The sequence below is a fragment of the Crocodylus porosus genome, unplaced genomic scaffold, assembly GCF_001723895.1.
Source record: "Crocodylus porosus isolate Cpor-Errol unplaced genomic scaffold, CroPor_comp1, whole genome shotgun sequence".
Taxonomy (NCBI): Eukaryota; Metazoa; Chordata; order Crocodylia; family Crocodylidae; genus Crocodylus; species Crocodylus porosus.
Window position 1 is genome coordinate 18,935,439 of NW_017728907.1, and position 18,031 is coordinate 18,953,469.

Consider the following 18,031-nt stretch of genomic DNA (forward strand, 5'->3'; position numbering starts at 1 on the left):
AAATCTGTGGAAAAAAAACTGCCCCACTTTTGGGGGCCAATCTCGGGGGGGGGGGGCACATGCCCCCCCCCTACCAATTGCTTGTGGTTTTAATACAAGGAGATTTGAGGAATTTACCACCTTCTAAATGGCTGAACTGCAGGGCAAAATTGTTTTTCTAAGTTATTTAAAAAATGGCCTCTCAAAGATGATCAAGTTGGGAGCTATAAAGTACAGCCCCGTGTTCCCTGCTTCAAAAGGAAAATGTTCTATTCCTTAGGCTGTCATATCTAAATCAGAGCTGATCTCTTTGTTCTGCTCAGGACAACTGCCGTCGAGCTGAGAATGTGCTCCGCCTCTGGATCATCGAGGCAAAGGACTTGGCCCCCAAGAAGAAATATTTTTGTGAGCTGTGCCTTGATGATACACTGTTTGCCCGCACCACCAGCAAAACAAAAGCGGACAACATCTTCTGGGGTGAGCACTTTGAGTTCTACAGTCTCCCGCCTCTCCACAGCATCACGGTGCACATCTATAAGGATGTGGAAAAGAAGAAGAAAAAAGACAAGAATAATTATGTAGGCCTGGTCAACATCCCCATGGTCAGTGTGACTGGGCGTCAATTTGTGGAAAAGTGGTATCCAGTCAGCACACCTACCCCCAATAAAGGGAAATCTGGGGGGCCTTCCATTCGGATCAAGTCTCGATACCAAACCATCACCATCCTGCCTATGGAGCAGTACAAGGAGTTTGCAGAGTTTGTCACCAATAATTACACCATGTTGTGCTCTGTTCTGGAGCCAGTGATCAGCGTGAGGAACAAGGAGGAGATGGCCTGTGCTTTGGTGCACATTCTTCAAAGCACGGGGAGAGCCAAGGTAAATAATCAGATACAGTGTCTCCACGGGGCTTTTGATAAATGGTTTCTTGTGGATCACTGTAGGCTAGGAAGGCAGCATTTGCATCATCTTAAATACAGGTAAAGATGGAGATAGCTCAAGGATGTACTGGTCTTGGGAATGGGAGTTAAAGGAGGAAAGCTACCAGAAAGGAAGTGAAGCTAAGAAAAAAAAGTGGGTACTTTCAAAGGAACTTAGGCAAATTTTCTACAAAAGGAAGACGATTTTAGATATACTATACCAACTGAAGGTTTGTAAGTGTGAATGTATTCCAAGGAGTAGACATCGACATTTTAGAGGAAATATATATTACAGGGTACAAAGCATCAGGCTTAAACCTTCCTAGCTTTGCAGAAGGTTAAGTTTTCTACACTAAGCGCACAAGAACCGTCGCTATATTTCTGCAAACATGAGGCACCGTGACTGGTATAGTACCAAGGAGCTTGTGAATAAAGTTTTGTAAGCATGTCTTAAAAACTGTAAACAACAAGGTTATATCTTCTAGGGCTGTGCAAAACGGGCCCTATTCTATTCGGATTCGGTCCAAATCAGGGACAGTGATTCTGTGAATCAGTGATTCAGACACAGGCACAGCTTTAAAAGTTTTTTTTCTACATACCTTCAGGTAGCAACATGGCTTGTGATCACTGCGATGCTGGGGCAGATGGAGCGTCTCCCATGGCAGCGTGGGAGGCTCTCCAGCATGCTCGGCAGTGAACCGAAAGTACATCCAGTCCACTTTCAGGTCTCGTGGGGAGCATGCTGGGGGACCCCAGGTGTCCCCCCAGACCCAGGAGGCACCAGTCACTGAGCCGAGGGGCATGGGGGGGGCCCCCAGTATGCTCCCCCATGGACCTGGAAGTGCTTCTGGTCCACTTCCGGGTCTGCTGCCGAGCGTGCTGGGGAGCCCCCACTGTGCTTCTGTGGGATACTCCATGCACCCCAGCATCGCAGTGATCACAAGCCCCTGCTACCTAGAAGTATGTGAAAAAAACATTTAAAGCTGTGTCTATGTCCAAACGTCTCCAAATTGATTCAGAGAGATCAAAGAGTCCTTTGATTCGATTTGGATTCAAGGAGTTGGCCACCAAATTGGGCTGAATCTCCGGTGAATCATATCAGAGACCGAAGCTTCACACAGCCCTAACATCTTCACTGTAGAGTTAAATTGAGTGGCTGGAAGCTACGTTAACCTAGCTTGAGAGGGAGCCACTGCTCCATAAAGCCATGTTCAAGTTAGCATCCCCTCACTGGTGCTGCACTTACCTACATTTGTTGCGAGGACGTCTGGGAGCATCTTCTTTAGTTTTTTGTGCTTTAATAAGCTGAGCTGTTCTGATTCTTTCCCAGTGAATTATGAGCAAACCTGGGCATGGAGGCGATTATTGTGGGATGGCATAGAAGGACTTTTTACACTTGAGTGATTTAGCATTTATCCTTGCTACAGAATGGTTTGCTTATCAGCCAGAGAGAAACTCATACCATGGTCTCAATTATGCCGTCCAGGCAGGTTGAACCCAGGCAAGCTTGGCTGAGAGAGTTCTGTGTGTGGAAGGTGGTTGGGCATCCCCTAGATGACAGCAAAAATGAATGTTACATATGTTTAAATAATCATGCCAATCTGTTTGCCACACTCCACTTCGCACTACTGTATCTAGCTTTTTTGATGGAGTGTGAGGAGGATGAACACCATACCAAGCACTTGTCTGATCTAGAGGAGATGACAGCTAGGATAGATCCTGTAGTGTTGCTCTAATAAGACTCCAAACTCCTTCCAAGCCAGCTACAGCAGACAGACAAATTTAGCATTGTACTCCTCTACCTCCCTCATGCTTGTTTTGTGTGTCTTAATTGGCAAAGCTTTACAATTAAGGATGATATAACTTATCTCTCTCAAGAGAACAGGATTTGTAGTCATGCATTTACTGTTTTGTTGTTACACTTGAATCTGGCTAGTCAAACTGATTTGGGGAAGCTATTGCCATCTTTTCTATAGAGAGAAAATTGTATGCGAATAAAAACAATTAAAATATAGATAATGCAGAACAAAACATCTTGTTTTATGAATGCTGATAATTGTAGCTAGTTATTTGGGACTTGAACTATGCTGGTAATGTACGAGGTATGTCCTGTAAAATAATGGCATTTTAAGGATATCAGATTTTGCTGTAGCACTTTTCTGTAATTGTGGGGAGATCTGCACAAAAAAATGTGGCAAATTAGCAAGCTTCTGCTGTATTATTCGTTAAGTACTGACAAGAAGTTCAGGGATGTAAAATAATAATAAATGTTTGTCCCTGCCCCAAAGAGATTTCTAGTGTCTGGGTCCAATCCTGCAAGGTATTAACTACTTCCTGTGAAATCTGTGTGTCCCCAGTTTCCACTGAAATCAACAGCTCAAGAAGTTGATAGCGATTGCACAAGGGGGCTCTTTATTAGCAGTTGTTGAGACTTACTCCTCATTCTGTGGTTTCATTCCGTATACCAGGGGTGGGTAGAGCCTGGCCCATGGGCTGGATTTGGCCGACAGTGAACTCCTTTTCCCAGGAGCTCCTGCCTGCACGGCTGGGGTTGGTTTCCATAGTGACCCCAGCAGTAGAGACACTGTGATAGCACCAGGCCCAGGTTTCTGTGAAGACTTGCCCTAGCAGTACTGGCAGGCCACGTGGCAGGGTGAGATGCTGCTCCAGGGCTAGGCCAGGATCTTGCAGTGGTGAGAACATGTTCGAAAGCCAGGGCAGAGCTGCAGTCTGCAGCCTGCATGCTTTGAGCAGGGGCATCCAGGCAGCGAATCGCAGTTCTGCCCCAGCTCCTGACCATGCTGTCACTGCTGCAAGGAGCCAGGGCAGAGCCATGATCTGCTGTCTGCACACCCCTGTCCGGAGCATACAGGCTACAGATTGCAGGTTCTGTCCTGGCTCGGCCACACTGCCACCACTGCAAGATCCCAGCCTGGCCCTGGAGCAGCTCCCCACCCTGCTGCACACCCTGCCAGCAGTGCTGGGGTCCGTTTCCATGAAAACCCTGGCCCTGCACTATCACGGCATGGTGGCTGCTGCTGGGGTCTCCATGGAAACTGGACCCAGCTGCATGGGCAGGGGCTACTGGGAAATGAAGTCTGGCCACCAGCTGAGTCTGCCATTTTGCCTACCCGTCTTAGACTGAGCACATGAATGTTGTTCAACACCATACCAGATCAATGCACAATAGGACTGCTGTTTCTCCAATTCCTACCTTTAATTTGCTCCTGCTTTTCACTATTGAAAATCCATCTCTCTAATGAAAATTTCCCACTTAATAGAAAATTTGAATGTGCTTTCCTCTTTGTTCATATGGGTTCAAATAGTAGGGAAACATCCAGTTCCTATCTGAAACATATAATTAAAACATGACTATAAGAAGCCCACTGTCAGACATGAAGCAAAGACTGCCAGAATCTGGCCCAACCAAATGTTAAAGCTTGATTACAAGGCCTTTTCATTCAAGGTTTGGTTCTCCTATTCTAATTTTATCCCATAATCCCTAGCTGCTGTTTCCCTTTTCCACTGGAGTCCAAAAAAATGAGATGGGGACCTTTGCTGTCCTAGACAATCTAATACACAGATGCAAAAGGTACTATAGCTAATCCATATGGTCCACATGGCTATAGTATTATCATGCTTTTCCTCCCAGGCAGGCACATTTCAGTAATCTTCTCATTCCTCAATCTGGAGTACAGGATTTTTAACCCTTCCTATCTGTCATGCTTTTGCTGTTTAAAACTATGCTATGCTGTTTTTTGGTTTAAATGTCTTCGTTCTGCTTTACTTTTTCCCTGCAGGACTTTTTGACAGACCTGGTGATGTCAGAGGTAGATCGTTGTGGGGAGCATGACGTCTTGATCTTCAGGGAGAACACACTTGCTACCAAAGCCATTGAAGAGTACTTAAAATTAGTAGGCCAAAAGTATCTTCATGATGCACTAGGTAAGAAAGTATCAAGCACCTTATTTTCTTCATGTCTCAGAAGCTAATGGACAAATACTGCACCAGCAGGCAGTCAGGTAATTGGTGTGACTCTGGGTGTGTCACTGGGGCCATAGATAGAGCGTCTGTTTCATTATAAACGTTGTTTCATTATAAACGTTGGTCTTTTGCTGTAGTTCCCCCGCTACGTGGGATCCGTAGCCCTATTTTACATGGCAGATCCGCTGTCAACACCCATACAGAGGCAAATATGGAATCTTCCCCAGGAGGATTTGTAGCCTACAAGAAAAGAAACTCCTTTGTGTGGACTCCTGAAATCCTACTCCCACACTATATGCACTAGAACCTAATTGGTTCTTCCATATCTTGAAATAAAGACCAAAAGGGACCTTCTATGTCAATTGCAGTAACCATATCTATGTATGCAGCTTCCAGGCAGTTTAAATGCAGTTCCTGGAAAAGGGAAATAAAGGAAGTGTGAAGAATGCCTGTTTTTTATTTATCTGTTTGTTTTGTTATTTTCCGATTTTCATTTTCTGCAGTTTTTACTCAAATTACTTGTTAGAATAAATAATGGTGGCAAATTATCATTTGAGCTGGGACACTTTTCACAGATCATTGGCTCTGGGGCCTGCGCATCTCAGAAGTTTTGTGTACTGCTGCTCTTGGCCGTGTTGATTTTGGTTTGCAGATAGGAGGCTTAGGAAGTTTGGCCACATGTCATAGGCCCTTTTTACCCAGGGAAAGCATAGATAAAGTTTTTTCCCTAAGGGATCTGCAACTTTTGAAAAGGAAATGCTTACTGCAGACAGCTGAGAAGGATTCTCAGTCCTCCACGCTCTGCATTTTTTAGGTATCCTGTTTTTCTCTATTTCTCTTGTTGATTTAAATGTCATATTTTCATTATGATTCACTGATAGCCATGATTCATTCCGTCTGGTGTATGAATAGGGATAAAAAAGGATTCTGCTTATCTAACCACCTGGAAAGATGCTGACGGTTTACTACTATGCTTCTTGATACTGGTGGTGAATCCCAGGTGTGTAAGCTGAAACTACAAGAAAGGATCAGAAACACGACGTTTAGATCTTCATAACCCGTCTGAGGGATGGAAAGAAGGAGATGGTATTTTAAAGATGTTCCCTAGAACAGAACAACCCAAACTCCTACCTGAAACCTTTTATGCACCCAGGGGCATCAAGCACAAGGCAGGGTTAATTATCTGTAGGATTTTATTGCTGGGCACCTGTTGCTAACACCTCGGAATGAGTTGCTCCTATTTAGTGATCAAAGGAGATAAAGCCCAAGCCAGCATTTAGAACTGTGTGTATGCATTACATTACAAGGAAGATTTGTCACTTTGCATCTTATTAGGTACAACCATTGCACTCCTGGAAGATTTCCAGTGTGGTCTTCTGAGTTATAAACTTTGGGCATGGGCCCTGCCTTACAGCAGTTAATTTGTGGATACCCACATTAACCTTCTAGAACTGTACCGGGTCCAAATACAAATAGTTAGCATTGCATGCAGACAGCTAGTGTGAACAAAGCAGTGAGGCTAGTGAGCTTTATGCACCATGAGTGCACAGTACAACTTATTTTGGTAGCCCCATAAGAAGGCCTGCCTTTAGTGTTCTTCACTAATGGAAAGGAATATGATGAATTCTTATCAAATCCCTTGTCTGATCCTGCATGCCCAACTCTTGTCCTCAGCTCTCAAGTTCCTGCTTCAGTAACCTCTGCCTTTCCAGCAGAGACAGCAGTTTCATGCTGCCTGTCTAGCTACTTACTTGCCTAGAAGTGCTGTCAGCCCTTTACTAGTCCCTCCCTAGCTTCAGGCTTCACTCTTGACATAAACCACTGCCAGATTAGTTAATTATAGTCCTAACAGCTTCTATCCCATCAGTGAGGACTAGAACCACACCCCTTTCCAAATAAACTGACAGTTTCCTTACAAGTCACTGCCAGCTGCAGGCTGGGTCCTCTCTTGCCTAAACTCCCTATATCAGGGGCAAGCAATTATTTTGAGCAGAGGGCTGCTTGCTGAGTTTTGGCAAGTCATCGACAGGCAGCCCAGGGCAGATAAATATGAATTTTCTACATTTTTAGGGGCCCCATGGGCCAGATAGAATGGCCTGGTAGGCTGTATTTTGCCCACCCCTGCCCTATATGAACCACCTATCTGCTGCTGTTTCTTAGCCTAGGGAGGGTATCAAACCTGGTGCAGAAGTCAAAACTGATTTCTCTGTAGAGACCCAGTTCTCTTTTCCAGCACAGTGTCAGTAGTTCTGGAAATGCATCGGTTATCAAATGGTTAGGCATATGATTAGATTCACTAGTGTTCTGTGGGCTAATGTAATCAAATTTTGATTACATCTTGGGTATATTTCTTGTATGTTAAAAATAATGAGCCTGGTTCTGACGACTTCCCGCTGGTTGAATAGAACCAAAAGGCACTGTCCAGCACAAGTAGGAGTAATGGAATCAATCTCTGTATGTGGAAATGAACAGCATATTACTTCATGTCTTGTTTTCCAACATATTCAATTATCTTTTGGTCCAGTCCATTACATTTTACTGTAAGCCCTTTAATGTGCAGTAATTACATAAAGATATTTTTAAATTAATGAATTTTAATAATCATTTAAGACCTCAGTGCTGAATGATAAGATTATAAATCAGAGACGTTAGAGATGGAAAAGACTTGTTAGGTCATCCAGTCTGTCTCCAGCCCAGGGCAAGGTTGCTCTTGATGACATGTTCTTCTAGAGCAGGGTTGTCCAACATACGGCCTGCCATGCGACCTGCCAAGGCATTTTCTGAGGCCCACAGTGCTGGCCGGAGCAGCAGGGGCTCAGCTGCATTTTCCCCCTGCCTGCACTGGTCAGTCCTGAGCGGCACACGGCTCAGCTGCCACTTCTGCTGGCTGGTGCTGACCTGGCCGGCCTCCTCGTGTTCCCAGCAGTACGTGGGAAGCCAGCACGGAGGGGCTGCAGCAGGTGGGGTCCTGGTGTGACCTCTGTGGTGCAAGGCAGCAGGAGCCGGTGTCTGCCAGACCTCACGCTCCAGGCTCACAGTGCTGAGGCCACTGGGGCTGCGTGCGCGGGCAGGCAGCCACCATGGTGAGCGGGGCCATGTGGGCAGGCAAGTGAGGGGCTGCAGTGCAGCGGCTGCTTCACTCCAGCCCCCCTCAGGCAGCGCCGGCTCGTGGAATGGAGTTGTGGAGCTATTTATTTCTCCCCTTCAGTCTCTGGAGCAGTAGGTGGCTGGATGCAGAATGGGTCCCTCCTGCCCCTGCCCCTGCCCACCAGCAGCTACCATGAACCTTGCAGTAACAGGCAGGTGCAGTAGGGCTACACAGGCAGGGTCTCTCTAGGAGGACAGAGGGTGTTTAAATATAGCTTGCTGGCCCACTGGGTGATAAAAAGTTCATGATCTGGCCCCACATTCAAAAAGGTTGGACACCGCTGTTCTAGAGCTTTGTCTGATCAAAGTTTTCGTTCCGTTCAGTTGCAGTCTATATTCATTGTGTCAGTTCAATTAACCTCATTGAATTTAATGTTAGATATTAAGTGTGGCTACAAGGATTTTTTTAATACGTGATTAAGACCCGACTGTATGCACTGCTGAGAGCACTATTGCAGACACGGTTCGCTTACCCACAAGTGGTGCTGAGAACAAGGAAAATACCGACTTAGAGATTGTATATGCTTCTTTCATATATAATATTTCCACCATTAAAAACATCTTTGGCTTGAGCTGCAGTACTAATTATTGCATCTTATTGTTTTATTCCATGCTATTGAAATTTTCCTTTTCCTTTAATGGGCTGTCTTCAGCGGCTGGTGTCAAAGTTCACTGTTGAGCAGAATTTATTACAGTTACATGGCAAACCTTTAATTTTCACCCATAACTCAGCCACCAGCATCAGCAAAAGTTTCTAAACTGACCTAGTTTTCCATGTATAAGAGGCAAGGTTTTTTGTGGGTGATATCTTTTATTGGACCAACAGCATAATTGGCATGGTTGGGATAGACTTAGACAAGCTTTTAGTTGCCACAGTGAGACCTGAGGAAGGGCATTATGTTACCCAAAAGCTTGTCTAAATCTATCCCAACTGTGTAGTTGGTCCAGTAAAAGAGATCACCTGCAAAAATTCTTGCCTCTTAATTTTTCATGCAACTCTGAACATTTATTCAGGGTAATCAAGCATGAAAAGCAAAAAGTAATTGGTGGCTAAGGAAGTTAAGAAAATGTATCACTTTTGCTGTTTGCAGAAGTGTTAGTGTTTTTATGGATAAGCACTGTGGTATGAGCTTGGAAGCAGGAAGATCTGAGGAAATGAAATTAGTTTTTGAATCACTGAAAAAATGAATGGGGATCTTAGCCCAGTTGGTAGCAACAGTATAAAAGAGCACCTGATATGCTAAGAGTATAGGAGAGAATGGAAAATACAATTACATCACAATTTATCACCAGTGAAAATTCCAGTAGCCAAGAGCTGGAATCCAGTGTCCCATTAGTTGTCCCACTGTGAGAAAAAGGAGACAGAAACTTAAAGTTCTAAAAATAGGCAGCTGAGATTTTGCAAGATGCCAGCATGATGAAATTGTAAAGACTAGGATTATTTCGCCTGGGTTGAATTATTCATGATTGTAAAGGGCAAAGTATAAATGAAGCCACTCCTTTTAGTCTTGTCTCACAATAAAAGAATGAGGTGACACTCCTGAAATTAAAGGACGGTAAACTTGGAACTAATAAAAATAAGTCATAGTGTCAGATGTATTGTTAGACAAGATCATAGAGAAAAATAACATGGCTTCATTTTTAAGAGGATGGATAATTTTGTGATCACTAATAACATTTGTATGTATGCAAACAGAGATAAGAGTAATGAAATCTCATTCTTCAGGCTCCCAGGTGATTGCCTGTGTGGACCAGAAAGCAGATCCTCCTCTGTTCCTACCCCATGTATGATGTTCCATAGCTGGGCCAGATCTTGACAAGAGCACCAGTAGCCTGATCTGATCTAGCAAATGCTGGCTTATAAAGCAGTTACAGGGGGTCATGTCCTCAGCATCTGGTGTCTGGAGCCTATATCCCTGCAGATGCTCAGAGCAGAAAATGCAGTTGCGAAGGGAAGGCATAAGCAAGATTTGAAAATACATCAGGGAGACATTTCTTATAATTATCACTGTTTGTCACCTTTTTTTCTTCTTACAGGGGAGTTTATCAAGGCTTTGTATGAGTCAGATGAGAACTGTGAAGTTGATCCCAGCAAGTGTTCTTCAAGTGAATTAACTGATCATCAGAGCAACCTGAAAATGTGCTGTGAGCTAGCCTTCTGCAAGATTATCAACTCTTACTGGTGAATGTCTCAGCTGTTAGTTGATTTCTTCACTTTAGGAGAGGCAAAAGTACACCCCTTTCTCCTTAAAAATGGGAAAACAGTGGGGAGAACTGGAACAAACACACATCCATGGCTTACAGTAGCTTGTTTCCTGTTGCTCACTACTTGTGACACAGTATTGCAATGTAGACTTCATCCCAATCCAGAGGGATCCTGCCAATGTACCCAGTCCTATATATTGTACCATACTCAAATGTCTCCTGGAATATTTACTATGGCAAGGGCAGAGATTGAATGTTTTTTTTGTTTCTACCAGGTTCTGCTTCTGAGTAGATTGAAATAGTAGCTTTTCTATTTCAGGCCACAGGAAATGCAGATAAATTCAGCATATAAGATATTAAGTCTAAGTACAGAAATGAGCAAAATTCAGTATGGTTCTGATTTTTTTACAAAAATGGTATTTTGTATGGAGGTTATTGGCTATCTTTCTCTTCTTTCCAGATTTGGTAATAATCAAACTTACTATTTATTTAGATTAGGAATGGATGAATAGTTCAGACCTTTGAATCCAAATTTGATCTTTATGCCTTTGAACAGGGGGCACTTAACTACTTCAGTTTCCCAAGTGAAAAGACTATTCCAGAGTTAAGTCTAGATACCCAGTAGCATCTGCTAGTCTGGAGTATGAAACTGTTTCTCACATCATTGAATTCCTAGTGCCTGACCACCAGTTTAGCCTGTTACATTTTACATCCTTACCATTTTGTTTCTTTATTTAATTTGTTGCAGTGTTTTTCCTCGTGAGCTGAAGGAGGTGTTTGCGTCATGGAAGCAGCAATGCTTGAGCCGGGGCAAGCAGGATATCAGCGAACGCCTGATCAGTGCCTCGCTCTTCCTCCGTTTCCTGTGCCCAGCTATCATGTCCCCAAGCCTCTTCAGTCTCATGCAAGAATACCCTGATGACCGCACATCCCGAACACTGACACTCATTGCTAAAGTCATTCAGAACCTCGCCAATTTTGCTAAGTAGGTGTTTTAGGTCTTTGGCCTAAATCAACAATCATAAGAACTCTTTGAGGGTGACAGTACCACTGTATGCAACTGTTGCATTTGCTTAAAGCTGAATCCTAGGACAGTTGGCAAAACAAACTTCAGGAAGAGTGGGGAAAAAGGAGGTGCTTTTCTATCCATGCAGAGTCCATCTCTATATAACTGAAGGCAGACTGTTCAGGGTTTTGTGATATGTATGCTGTTGGCCCAATCCTGCTTTCAGTGGAATGATGCTGATATGGGCTTACTGTAACAAAGAATAGAATTATATATTTGTATAACCACTTCCATACTTCCATTTTTATTTCGTCTCACTATTACACAAGTTACCCTAAAACTGGTGAACCTTTTTTTTTTTCTTTTTAACTGGAGAAACTGGGGAAAGAAAATTATGCAAAGGTCATGCTTCTGGAGACTCCAAAAGGAGTTTTGCATGTGGGTTTTGAGCCCATTGCCCTGTAGCATGAAGACGAGTGTTAAAAGCAAGTTGATTCATGGAAAGCATTAGTATGCTTCTTCATTTATCAGTAGTCTCTCTTTCTGTTTCCCTCAATTTAAGAAGAAAGAGAGTCAAATCTTATAATAATTAAATTCTCTGTTATCCATTGTATTTTGTATATAAGTCATTGACTGTCTTTCCCTTCTTTCAAGGTTTGGTAATAAAGAAGAGTATATGGCCTTCATGAATGACTTCCTGGAACATGAGTGGGGAGGGATGAAACGCTTCCTGCTGGAGATATCTAACCCAGATACCATCTCAAACACGCCTGGGTTTGAAGGCTACATTGACTTGGGCAGGGAGCTGTCTGTTTTGCACTCCCTCTTATGGGAGGTTGTGTCCCAGCTTGATAAGGTAAAACAGGCTGGAGGACTGGGAGGGTGGATCTTGTGATAGTATCATAGCAACTTGAGTACTGGGAAACATCAAGGGAGCATACTTTGTAGAAAACGTTTTAAGTTAGGTAACCCTTTAGAAAGGTATTTGACTGTAGCATTTCATATTTATTCTTCCAGTGATTGATTCCAAATTAGGGCTTTGTACCTAGGTATCTGCAGGTCCTTGTGAGGCCTTGAACAAGATGTGCAAAGTGGTTGTGCTCCAGCACAAGAGCAAACACTTTACAGAGACTCAAGTAAGAGTGTGTGTCAAGTATTGCACTCTGTGCAGAGTGCTAGGGAAAAGGAGGGTGGAAAATGAGAACCTCAGCAGAGTTTTTGTCATGCCATGAAGAGATTGGCTGCACATTCCCCGCTTTGTCCTTCACTGTCCTGATCCAAAAGCCTAGTGGAGTCACTGGGAGTGTGTTTCTGACTTCAGTGGGCTTTGTATGTTAGGTTTCCCCTGAATTCCCTTTCTGGCATGTATTTTTATCTCGTGCTTATACATGCTGCTAGCATTCTGCTCCTGGTCTTTGCAGGTCCAAGCAAATTCTGTAAAAGCTAGCACTGAAACCTCCCAGTTCTAAAATAAAATCAGGCTGCGTCCACTTTGCTACCTACACTATCACCAGCAATAGTCATTATCCATGTTTAGCTAGCAAGTTGGCAGTTGTATCAGGCACAACATGCTCCAGCCTGCCCTTCCTTCACAATTTGGGATCTGTGGTGCCAATACGATACAAACTTGTCAATCAAGAATGTTGACAGGACTCAAACACAGAATCAGAAATGCCGAGTAAGATGTTGCCTCTTCTTTTACAAATTACTATAATCACTTCCCTCACACTTTCAACATTTAGAAAATGCGTTATACTGCCTACAATCCCAGATACCATTTATAACCTACAATTCAGGTGGGTTTTTTTGAAATTTGGGGAAGTAAGATGGTCTGTGGAAAGCTAATAACTTGTTACTAGTAAGTTGTATAGAAATAACTATTTATTGAATGATTATTTTCCAGCTGGCATGGGTCAAAAATGTTTGCATTGGTGTGTTCCAGTAATTCTAAATGCTCTTGTGCAGGATGATAAATATATTAGTTTGGTGATGAATTTTGGATTTGGCTGACAATTTTCCCTCCTACATTCACATATTCACAGCATCAGACGCATTTAAAACCATTCCTGCAAAGACTGCTTTCCTGGGGTCGCAGGAATGACCACTTATGCATAAATGACCAGATTCTCAGCCAGTGTAGCTCCAGTAAATCCACTGTAGCCATTTCAGTTTATTTAATCTGAGGATCCGGCTTACAGACTTAAACATCTCTGGGGTTACCAGAAGTATAAGCCCCCATTCTTAGGGTACTGAATGACTTCTGGACACTGATGAGATCAGATATGAAAGTAGCTACTGAAAGCTGCTCTGAAAATGTAGAAAAATGGAACATGGCTTGAGAGCAGAAGCAGAAGGCAAACATAACATAAAGGCAAAATACTTTTTGCTGCTTTGTTCTTTCCTCAGTGCAGGTATCAGCATGTTTCAGCAGGCTCTGGGAAAGTGGTTTTGTGGTTCACTAAAATAAGAATTGCAGGTTTAAGTTACATCACTGCTATTTTGCTGTGGGCAGTGATTACACAGGTTGAGAAAAGGGAATAAATTACCTGGAAAATGCTGAAGATTTTAATAAAAAAGGAAAACTTGGGATAACCAAGCAGTCATATAGAACTTCCCAGAGTAGTCCATTGATTGAATGCCTGGTGGTAGAAAAAACAAAATACCTTTGACAGGAAGGTAGTCTTTGTACAGGGTTTTATTGTGTAATTAAGCCTCCCTTGCCCACTCCTTTCCTTCAATCCCAAGGACCTATAGCAATGTGTAGATCTCACTGTCGGCAGCTGTCCAAAGCAAGCAGAAAATGGGAATAGCAGCCTCCCCAGTAGCACTAGGGATTTGATAGAACTGTGCTCTGTGGTCGGCTGCTCCCGTACAAAGTCTTGTGTTCACCAGACTTAATGAAGCACTAGCCAGTGGCTAATGGGAAAAGGTATTGGGATGGAAGTCGCTGGTGTTTTCATGCAATTAATTTTATTTTTTAAGTGGAGAAATCTACTTTAGTACCCATCTTTTGATAACAGCTTGGTACAGAAGATGGCATCAGTATAGGATGCCAAAGGAGAAGGCTGATGAAATGGAAACCTCCTCTCCCACATCCCTCTCCGTTCTTTCATGGACTCCTTGAATGCAGCACTCCCTTGTCTGTTGGCATGCATTTCTTCTACCATATGACCCGTTTTGCCTGGAAAGTTCCCTCCCAGTAGTTGACTCTATAGTCTCTGAATCCTTTTAATTAGTAGTAACTGTAGTTCCTACCTTGACCCCCACCCACTGGATGTAGTTTGCTTTGCATGACAGTTTTGTGTTGGAATGGCAGTAGCTTGGTTTTATTGAGCATGAATTTTATTTTTGGGGGTCAATCCTAATTTCTTTTCTATTTCCTTTTCTTTCCTCAATGTCTGCTGCACCTTGTTTCGTCTCCTTCATTCATCTCGTCGCCGTGGTTATGCTGCTCCGTAACAATGCATTATGGTCCTGCCACACCCACACACAACACACCCACCCTTCTTCCTTCCAACCTCAACCCCTCCGCCTCTGTGCATCGTTATCAAAAAATGGCGGATGTTGCGGTGATTATTATCCAATTAGGGTGAAAATTCCTTCCTACAGGCGACCGTGGCAAAACTGGGACCTCTTCCTCGTATTCTTGCTGACATCACCAAGTCAATGACCAATCCAACACCAATACAGCAGCAGCTGAGGCGTTTCACTGAACACAGCTCTAGTCCAAATGTCAGTGGAAGTCTCTCCTCAGGGCTTCAGAAGATATTTGAGGACCCCACTGATGGGTATGTAACAGCCAGGATTAAAAAAGAATGATGAAGGAAAAAGGGGTGTGGGATATAGGAGGTTGCTAGCTTCTCTTAAGGTGACCCCTGTAAAGTAGTGGTTGGTCACCCAAAATTTCTAGGTAGGTAAGTGTGAGTACTCAGAACAAGTATGTGTAGTTGGAAGGACAGTATCGTAGTGAGAGATGCAAGTAGTTATTATTAAGACCTGGTAAACCGGGACTTTCCTGAAGTCAGTTATTTAGGCTCCTGAAAAATGAACCTTATCCTAGCTTCCCATCTGGACCTATAAGCGTCACACTAATGTTTCATTCTAGAGATTGGATTGCCTTTTCAGTGGTAATGAGACTTCTGTGTTTCAGGAAGAGTGAAAATTAGAATAGCCAAGATAAAAACCCTTCTTTGTTTAGTGGGGCATTTCTTACTTTGTAAGGGTTACAATTTGAGACCTCCAGCAAGAAGTCTTGAGGTGGCAGAAATGCATGAGGACTTGCTATCTAATGGTTTATGCCTATGCTTTGTGCTACCAAGTGTGAAGTACAGTTTTGATACTTGGAAATGTCTCTTGCATTCTGGGCCAACAGCTTTTGCAAATTCTGCAGTCTTAACTTTTCAGGTGAAAAAAACACATGCAACAAAGTCCTGGAAGAGTGGTAAAGGGTTAAATGACAACTGGAATGCTGTTTCAGCTGGAAAATAACAGTATCTGGGGGTGCACAAATCCATGGGAAACAGGTTGTATTTTACTTGTGAGAAAGCAAAAATCAGGCACTACATAATTCAAGCTCCCTTCTAAAAACAAAAACCATAACAGAACCAAAACCCATGCTTATTAGGGAAGTAGATATTCTGAGGAATATGAAAAGCTTCATAAGAGGAAATAATCTAGTTCTTTCAGACTTTGAGAAAGGAAGGAAGACTAGATGAGATAGAAAGGCATCTCTAGGACAGATCTCCTGGGATCTTGGCCAGTTAAAAATTAACCAAATTCCTTTCCACTTCACAGTGACTCACATAAACTGAAATCTCCAACCCAGGAAAATCTAGATGGATACTTTAGGGGCAAAACCTTGCTGTTGGTTCAGCAGGCATCCACCCAGAGCATGAGTTATTCAGACAAGGACGAAAGAGAGAGCATACTGCCCAATGGACGTAGCATCTCCCTGATGGATCTTCAGGACCCCCACACAACTCTCAGTGATTCCCCGTCCATCATGCATGATGTGCCTTTGCGTTTGGCTGGTAGCCAGCTCTCCATAACGCAGGTGGCCAACATCAAACAGCTGCGGGAAACTCAGAGCACACCTCAGAGTGCCCCCCAAGTTAGGAGACCTCTGCACCCAGCCTTGAATCAGCAGGGCAGTCTCCAACCCTTGTCCTTCCAGAACCCAGTTTACCATCTTAACAACCCACCTCCACCAATGCCAAAGGCCTCTGTAGACTCCAGCTTGGAGAACTTGAGCACTGCCAGCTCCCGGAGCCAAAGCAACAGTGAAGACTTCAAACTCAGTGGACCCAGCAACAGCAGTATGGAAGACTTCACCAAACGCAGCACGCAAAGTGACGACTTTTCCAGGAGACACACAATGCCAGACAAACCTGTTCCTATTGCTCTTCCCCGCCAGAACAGCACGGGGCAGGCACAGATGCGCAAAATGGACCAAGCTGGGCTGGGTGCCAGAGCCAAAGCACCTCAGTCCCTGCCCCATAGTGCTTCCTTACGGAGCACAGGGAGCATATCGGCAGCATCGGGTGCAATGGCGACCGAACCAGTTCAGAATGGGACTCGGTCCCGACAGCAGTCCTCATCATCCAGAGAGAGCCCTGTCCCAAAAGTGAGGGCAATTCAGCGGCAGCAGACACAGCAGGTAGGAGCAAAAGCCTCTACTGGGTATTTTGTAAGTAAACAACTGAATTCACGACTTTCCATTTTATTTAAATGTGAAACAGGAGATGTGAATTGATACAGGTATTATAAGAGAAGTGAAAAATAAGGAAACCAAGGAAAAGTATAGTATGCCTTATTGCCTCCAAATGTAAGCTTAAAATTTTTTTCCATGGACCAGCACAATAGAAAACATAAAAGGCAGAGCAGTGTAGCACCTTTTAAACTAACATGTTCAGAGACGCATCAGCTTTCATAGGCTGTAACCTACTTTTTCAGAGGGTAACTAATCAAAATGGTGGAAAGCTTTTTTTAAAGAAACAAAACATGAAGAATTCAAAAAATAAGAAGCCTTGTCCCAAAAGCCAACATTGCTAACTGACTGTATTTGTCTAATGTGCTGTATTAAACAAAATGCTTAGAATGAGAGCAATTACTAGAGAAGAATATCCTAGAATCTGCAACGGCCCAAACGCTAAATAAATGTAACATTCTTGTCAAATATAAAATATACGTAGTTTTCATCACAGACAAAAACCTTCAGTCTGCTCCCCATCAGGGTTGCCAACTCTCAGTAAATTTACTGACTGTCAGTTAAAAAATCAGGCTAAAAATGGCTGTCAGTAAAGCCAGAAAAAAAAACTTTAGGCATCAGTAAAAACTTTGTGCAGCTGCAGCTTTATTGAAGCTCTCACAAAGAGCACATGGTAGTAGCACCTGGAGTGCAGCACCCTCCAGGGAGTGTTCTCTTAAATGTGTGCTGCTGCTGCGTCCCAGGCTGCCTGTAATACTTCTGAGTTGCAGGTAGGCTTTTGGGGGCTCTGTGCTGAGACTGAGAGGTAGGGGAACCACTGAGGGAAAGACTGGAAGTAGACTACTTGAGGGCATCAAGGTGTAGAGTGCAGTCAGGGGCATTGGTGTGGGGATGAGTAGACCATAGCTGTCAGTTTGGTTGCAAGTAAAAAGCTTGTCAGTGAAAAAATGTTCCTGGATTGGCAACCCTGCTCACAGAGGTGTTATGTCTTGTGTTGTATCAGAGTTGACAATGCAGCTTTGCTAAGAGGTTAGACCAGGGGTTAGCGACCCCTGGCACACACCCCAGAGCATGGCATGCAAGA

The 18,031-nt window shown here is 43.5% G+C and overlaps 1 protein-coding gene across 1 annotated transcript in view; it reads left to right on the top strand.

Annotated features, from left to right (window-relative positions):
- The window catches only part of RASAL2 (RAS protein activator like 2), a 145,474-nt gene that overhangs the window by 110,314 nt on the left and 17,129 nt on the right, over positions 1-18,031 (top strand). The window contains exons 7-13 of the mRNA XM_019530900.1: positions 303-857; positions 4,699-4,843; positions 10,067-10,211; positions 10,983-11,219; positions 11,895-12,096; positions 14,850-15,028; positions 16,035-16,926. Coding sequence (XP_019386445.1) covers positions 303-857; positions 4,699-4,843; positions 10,067-10,211; positions 10,983-11,219; positions 11,895-12,096; positions 14,850-15,028; positions 16,035-16,926 — 2,355 coding nt within the window. The remainder of the gene's footprint in view (positions 1-302; positions 858-4,698; positions 4,844-10,066; positions 10,212-10,982; positions 11,220-11,894; positions 12,097-14,849; positions 15,029-16,034; positions 16,927-18,031) is intronic.